Source organism: Nelumbo lutea, chromosome 6 (genome assembly GCF_056320005.1).
Source record: "Nelumbo lutea isolate HS-2025 chromosome 6, American lotus-T2T, whole genome shotgun sequence".
Classification (NCBI taxonomy): Eukaryota; Viridiplantae; Streptophyta; class Magnoliopsida; order Proteales; family Nelumbonaceae; genus Nelumbo; species Nelumbo lutea.
Window position 1 is genome coordinate 39,264,183 of NC_142689.1, and position 6,839 is coordinate 39,271,021.

General features: G+C 37.8%; 1 protein-coding gene across 4 annotated transcripts; it reads right to left on the minus strand.

Annotated features, from left to right (window-relative positions):
• Positions 1–4,054: 4,054 nt before the first annotated feature.
• On the minus strand, positions 4,055–6,357 carry LOC148848658 (large ribosomal subunit protein eL36x-like). 4 transcript variants are annotated; one of them, XM_088949865.1, is made up of 5 exons: positions 6,161–6,357; positions 6,011–6,059; positions 5,143–5,247; positions 4,537–4,736; positions 4,055–4,344 (listed from the first exon to the last, which is right to left on the minus strand). In XM_088949865.1, exons 3-5 carry the CDS (start codon positions 5,242–5,244, stop codon positions 4,314–4,316), a joined length of 333 nt encoding a protein of 110 aa, XP_088805991.1. In that variant the 5' UTR covers positions 5,245–5,247; positions 6,011–6,059; positions 6,161–6,357; the 3' UTR covers positions 4,055–4,313. The 4 variants fall into 4 exon arrangements, with proteins under 4 accessions (XP_088805991.1, XP_088805990.1, XP_088805992.1 ...); XM_088949864.1 differs by having other exon boundaries at positions 5,143–5,253; positions 6,161–6,242; XM_088949866.1 differs by having other exon boundaries at positions 6,011–6,184.
• Between the last annotated feature and the right edge of the window lie 482 nt (positions 6,358–6,839).

Below are 6,839 nucleotides of genomic sequence, written 5' to 3' on the forward strand. Positions count from 1 at the left end.
ATTTTGTTTTGCAAAATCCCCAGGGATTTTAAAATCCAATCCAACGCTGCCAGATCTCATAAAATTTAGCATTATCCAAATTCACAGGCCCAAAGCCCATTCATACGATCGTCCTTGGCTCAGATCACATGTTTATAGGCTTTCTGCACCGTCTGGTCTAAGTCGGTCAAAACCCGCCGGTGAAAATAAAAATGTCATCGGTAGGAAGCAGCTCTAGAATTTCAAATTAAATTTACAGTTTATTTAGAGTTTTGGGTTCAATTACAGCACAAAGATAATTCCCTTTCTATCCATGTCATGTGTAGTGTCAAACTGTCACTCCAACTGTGAGAAGAGAATTGGGTAGAGAGGCGGTACCACCGCATCTCGAGATGCTCGGAAGATCAAAGCTATGCTACTCTAAAAAATGTGACGAGATTCTTTTAGTTCCCTATGATGAGTTTTTTTATTCTGAAAGTGGGTTAAATCTTTTATCGTTTCGTTTAAAATATCACGCATTGTCTGCATCGTGGTTGCGAATAAAACTCTGCAACCGCCGATGAAAGAAAGCTGCGCCATTCTATGTAACAGGACGGTGGACTCCTAACAAATTTAACGTCAGTTTTTGCCTAAAATATAATATTTTATTAATTTGTAAAATTTTGAAATACCTACCAGTCACTCAAATCCTTTTGATATCATGCTTTATCAAAAAAATTAAGACAGATTTTTTAAACTATTCTTAATGTTGTTCAATTATCCATTAATAAAAAGATAAAAAGAATATTTTGCCCATCATTCTCTTTATATTTTCAATGTTGACGCTTGTCTTACACAGTCTCTTTTACTCCGTCTTCCATTAAAATTGACTACAATCTGAGATTTTTCCCAGTATCTCTCTTTGGTATGTGATTTGAGCTCCATTCTGCAATTTGTCCCAAATCACAGCGGGCACTGTGGTTTGCCCAATCTTCTCTCCCTTTTCTTTTTTTTTCTTCAAATTCCATTCAAAATTTGCATCAACTTTCTGATGTCGTCGGTGATCTAAACCTGTGGAGTGGAGAACTGTGTTCTAACCTCTGCTTCTAGATTGGTATGAGTGGTGGTTTTGCTCTTCCATTAAAATTGACAACAATCTGAGATTTTTCCCAATATCTCTCTCCGGTCTACGATTTGAGCTCCAATCTACAATTTTTTCCAAATCTCAGCGGGCACTAAGATTTGCCCAATCTTCTCTCTCTTTCTTTTTTCTTTTTTCTTCCAACTTTATTCAAAAAAGATGAGTTTCATTGCAGTCGCAAAGAAATTGTCCCAAATCATCTCTCAATCTACGATCAGGTTCCACCCTCAAAGAGGGAAAAATCTGGTGGGAGAGGGAAAATTTGGGTTCTCCCTTGGAAGCAATCGAATAACAAAGCTCTCGAATAACAAAGTAGAGAGAGACAGACAGACTGAGAAATAAGAGTTATTGTTTAGTTCGAATAACAACTTCTGGCACCGCAACTTTTCCCTTTGTTCAAAGCTCTCTTTTCCCTCTATTTTCGGTGCCAAAATCACCGCCGCCACTACAACTTCCGCCACTACATCTTCACTCTCTTCTTTCTTTCTCACTCTTCCCAAGGTTCAAAGTATTGATCGGCCAGTTTCAGTACTCATTTTTGTTGTTTTTTTATTTTTTTGAATCTGGTTCAAAAGGACTGATTTAAGACTGATCTATCCCCTGAATCACTTGTCAACCCGAAACACCCTTGAGAAGGCTTTGATATATATCGATACTTTGAACCTTGGCTCTCCCTACCTCCTCTGATCAACTATCCATTGGTGATCTGAACTCTCTCTCTCCATTTTATTTTGTTTCTTCTTCCCTCTTCCCCTGATTCCACAACCCCTTTTTTTTTAAAGAAAGCTGTTGCAGCCACTGATGCTGCTCCCTTCTTTCTTTCTCTCGCCCTCCCTGCCTCCTTCAATCCACGGTCCACTGGCGACCGTGGCGTGCACAAACTCTCCACTCCCCTCCCTCTCCCCCTATATTTTATATTGTTTCTTCTTCTTCCCTTTCCCCTGATTCCACAATCCATTGTTTTTTCAAAGGAAACTGCAGCAACCACCGACACTACCACAACCACCGGTGGATATATATTCTTCATCTTCACCATATATTAAAAACAATTTGGAATTATTATAAGAGCTTGAATCATTTTTACATACTGCACCTCAGATTGTGGGTATATAATACTGCACCTCAGTGCCCCAACCATGGCTAAATATGTTTGTGCCCAGGTCTCAAATAAGTAGATTTAATCACCTTCTACTTGATGTCATTTCTACATCTTTTGAATCGCACATCTGGCTACAAGACACCACAACTGCAAAAATATAGGGGAGGGAGAGGGGAGAGAGGAGTTTGTGCATGCCATCGTTGCCGGTGGATAGTGGATCGGAGGAGGAAGGGAGGGCAAGAAAAAGAAAGGAGTGGCACCGGTAGCAGAAGCTTTCTTAGAGAAAAAAAAAAGATTGCAGAATCAAGAAAGAGAGAAGCAGCAAAATAAAATGGAGAGAGAGTGCAAGAAGGGCAAAGAGTTCAAATCCCTGGTGGACAATTGATCGGAGGCAGGTAGAGCGTGAAAAAGAAAGGCGAGCAAAGAGTGAAGAGCTTTAATAATGTATGAAAGATAACATATTTTTTTGGTAAAGAATAATGCAAAAAGGATTTGACTAACTAGGGGAGGTTTCAAAATTTTATAAATTAATAAAACATTATATTTTGGGTAGAAACGGTCGTTGATTGTTAGGAGTCCATCGTCCATTCCATAAAATGACTGAATGACGAAGCTTTCTTTCATTGGTGGTTTGCAGAATTTTTTCTGCAACCACAATGCAAATGAGATTGACTTTGATCAGTGCAAACCCATGTGCTCACACTATTCCAACTGCCTTTGGCAACGGAATACCTCATGAAATAAAATGCACACGTACCAGGATACTCTCAACGCAAGATCGGAAAGGCTGTTCGAATGGGTTTTGCACTGACCGAAACCGAAGTAGAAGATGCGGCTTGGTACCTAGTGACCATTCACTTTAGCTAAATCATAGCCTTGGTCACACCAACAAATCATTTCATCTAAATCAACGTGGGGCCATCAAAACTTGTTTCAGCGCAGGGCTAAGACAGTCGTAGCAAATGGGCAGTTGCTGGCCATTTTACTCGTGATTTAGCCACAGTTGCAGAACAGGCATCAATACAACGAACTCCTGAATTTGCAAGTAACCACCAGCTTGGAAGCTACTCATGCAGCAAACCCAATCTAAATAACGCTAAGCATAATCCAAAAAATTAAACCATACGCTAAGGATCCGTTAAAACCTTGTGTGATCTCGTCCATTCCACCTAATTCTTGATCGAAGGCTTGAAGCGGTATTCTACAACGGCAAAGAAGCTTCCAATGTGTAACTTGCAAACACTTAGGTTCAAGTTTGGAAGGATTAAAAATACAAACATGCAAGTGCAAAAAGTACGAATACATACAAAATGCAAGATTTTAAACCATACATATTTGTATTTATACTCGTTCCAAACTGAGCCTAAGCAAACCAAATGGAGAAACAATCTTTTAAGCAAGACTGTATTTGGTTGCAGTGCAATTTTATTTGAACTAATACAAATGTGAGTGCAATTGAAAAATGCCAATTTTGACTTAATTTTATTTTGGGTTTTATTTGATTATGTTTCAGGTTTTATTTTACTTCGCATATCTGCGATCTGTAAAATTTCAGTTACGTTTTTGGCCCTCTTATGGACCAAACCTAACCTTGTTTTCCACTTGGCTTACATTGCAACAAACGCAGCCCACAGGGAAAGAATCAAGAAGGGTTGATAGTGCTCAGAAATCCTTTGCATTACCAGAAAATCACATTAGGGCAAGCCCCAAATCATTGTGAATTCCTTAAAGGATTCATCATTGCGCTCAAATGATTGATGATATGCAAATTACATGAAATCCTGTGATGGATTAAGTCATCATAAAACACTAATCAGTCCAGTAACAGCACATGCAAACTCATGTGCACACACTCATAGCAGTAAGAACACTTGGTGCATTAGAAGTATCTGTCACAAAAGATATGTAAAGATAGAATCTATTAATTTTCCTTTGCCATCTAAAGGACATAATCGGATCTCAATATAGACTAAAACAAGTTAAGCACAAAATTTAATACTCCACTTCAGATCCAAGACAAAAACTAAACCTCTTAACTACTGAACTTTCATTGGAATCAAAACAGAACGGTAGAACTCTACTTGTTCAAGTCATTTGTGCAGCTGATGCATGCTCTCACTTCTTCTTGTGGTCAACACCAGCAGACCTGCAAGATATAGTCCACAGAAACAGGCGATAAGAATTTGCAAGTTCATATAAAAACTCTGAAAATTCAGAGGACTATACTATACGGTAACTATTAAGAGGAGAAAATGAAAGTGAGGTTCCAAATTACATCAATGTTTCTAAACATAAATTAGAGTAAAAAAAAGTTCAACATTACATAGATGAAAATTACCTCATCTTGCGCAGGACACTTGACATTTCCTCACGCTTCTTCTTTGCCCTCTTGTGGGTACCAAGCTTCTTCTTTGCCACCTTTAAGGCACGCTTGTCCTTCCCAACTTTGAGAAGTTCAGTAATTCTCTTCTCATAAGGTGCAAACCCAGCAACCTCTCTGATCAGGTTTCTCACAAAGTGTACCCTCTTGCTTGTTTTCTGGGTGATAGAACCAATTCAAAAAGCATGTCATATATCAGTGCTCTAAAATCAAAAGCCAGAAGCTGTCAGTCTAGTTCTTTTTAATTTTGACATCAAGTATGAGTGTGATTGCAATCATTAGACCCAATCACCCAAATAAGATTAGCATCCAGGAACAAAGAAAGTAAATTGCGATTAGACTGATCCTTAGAGGTTCAGAACATTTAACCATCCAATTTAATTTTAACAATTGAATCTTCTATGAACATGCACCCCGTCCTCAGCAGTCCAACAACAAGCTAGTTGGATCTAACGAGGAACTAGAACATACACAACTGCAGTAGCAGCAGATGAATGGTAACTTAAAAACAATAAAAAGTGAAGATTATTATAAGATGCATGATGGAAGTAAGATGCAACTTACTCCTTTTCTGTTAGATGGGCGTGGAGCCAATTCTTTCTTTGTTACAATATGACCTTTGTTCAACCCCACAAAGAGGCCGCTCTTTGGCTGCTGTGGAGCCATCGCCTGCTCCTGCCAGATTGTGATATATAATCAGTGAATGCACAAATTAAACATATATCTAAAGCCCGAAAAATGGAAGATTGCTAAACTTAAACTAAGGGTTCAATAGATTCATTATATTTAAAACAATTCACTCCGGTGGACGAGATTTAATAGAGGTCTTTTATGGGAGGCCACTCAGGTCATGTTAGAAGTAGAATGTCTAACAAGGAATTATGCCACTCATACAATTAGTGTATCAACGTCAAATAACAACTATTACTGAACTGAAACGAAAGCCCAACGAAAATATATGGTAAAGCAAACGAAGATCTGAAGCCAAGTCAAGGGTCCGTTAAAACTCCAGCTGAACAACCTAAATATATAGTAAGACGCTGAATAAAAAACAATAGCATGTACCAAAACAAACGGAGAATTAAGGGATACCATTCTCCGTACAAAGTGAACCTGTTAAAAACTAAAAAAAGACGGTCATTTCAGACGAAGGAGAAAATAATTGCTTTCGGACTCGACAGAAATAACACACTGTTACAGAGAACATGTATGGTCTCACACAGAAGCTTATCAAGGTTATATGTACATAAGCAACCATTCCAAACCCCTATATTCGACGCAGATTGAGTGAACTTATATGTGCCATTCTTCAATACTATAAATAAACTATCTGAATCCGTAAGCTTCCATTAAGATTCCAGGAAAAATAAAGAAGAAGAAAGATCAACAAAAACTAGAAGGGGGAATCGAAAAGGCGGCAGTGAAATCTTACCTCCCGACCTGATCCGGTGAAGATCGTTCAGGAAATCCCCAATATGAAACTGCAAAACGAGGAACCCAATCAATTATGCACAAATCTCTTTTTCTATTGTATGTCTACTATGGAGGATTAAAGGGGATTGGTTTTGGAGCGGCTACGAACCTGTGAAGGAAAAGAAGAGGCCACAGAAGAAGCTAGGGCTTTGGGTTTGTGCTCTATTTATATGCGTTACATAAACAGCTCCATCGTTTTGAAGGGGCGTGACGAATTGACGATGGTCCCATCGACCGGTGGCCGGCCAGCCCATATTTTTGACGGGTTGGGCCAGTGCCAGCCCTTAGACCGGCCCAGTGGCGCCCGCTTGTCGCTTATGGGTGCAAGGTTTTAAAAAGCTAAAGCATAGTTGAGGCTAATGATTCAAACTCAAAATTTAACAACAAAATTAATTAAAATTTTTAATTTGATAAAAGTAGCATGTAATATACAAATTAGAATGATAGAAGGTATAAATATCTATAGAATAAAACTTTATAAGCAATAAGTTTCAATGGTTAAGCATTAGATAAAATAATAATTGATCAACTAACAATTATAAATATTTTATATTTCATCTCAAAATGTGAAGTTCTTAAATAATTTAAATGGCCAATTAGAAGAAAGGAAATATCATCCATATATATAATTGGATATTAGATTTATGTTCATTCAATAGTTTAGAAGAGATGAGTAACTTAATTAATTTGATCTATACACAAAAATCAATAAAAAGAAAATAAATTAAGAAAAGAAATGAGAAAAATAACAAACTTGGGATGTTAGATTTAGAATAATAAGAAAAACC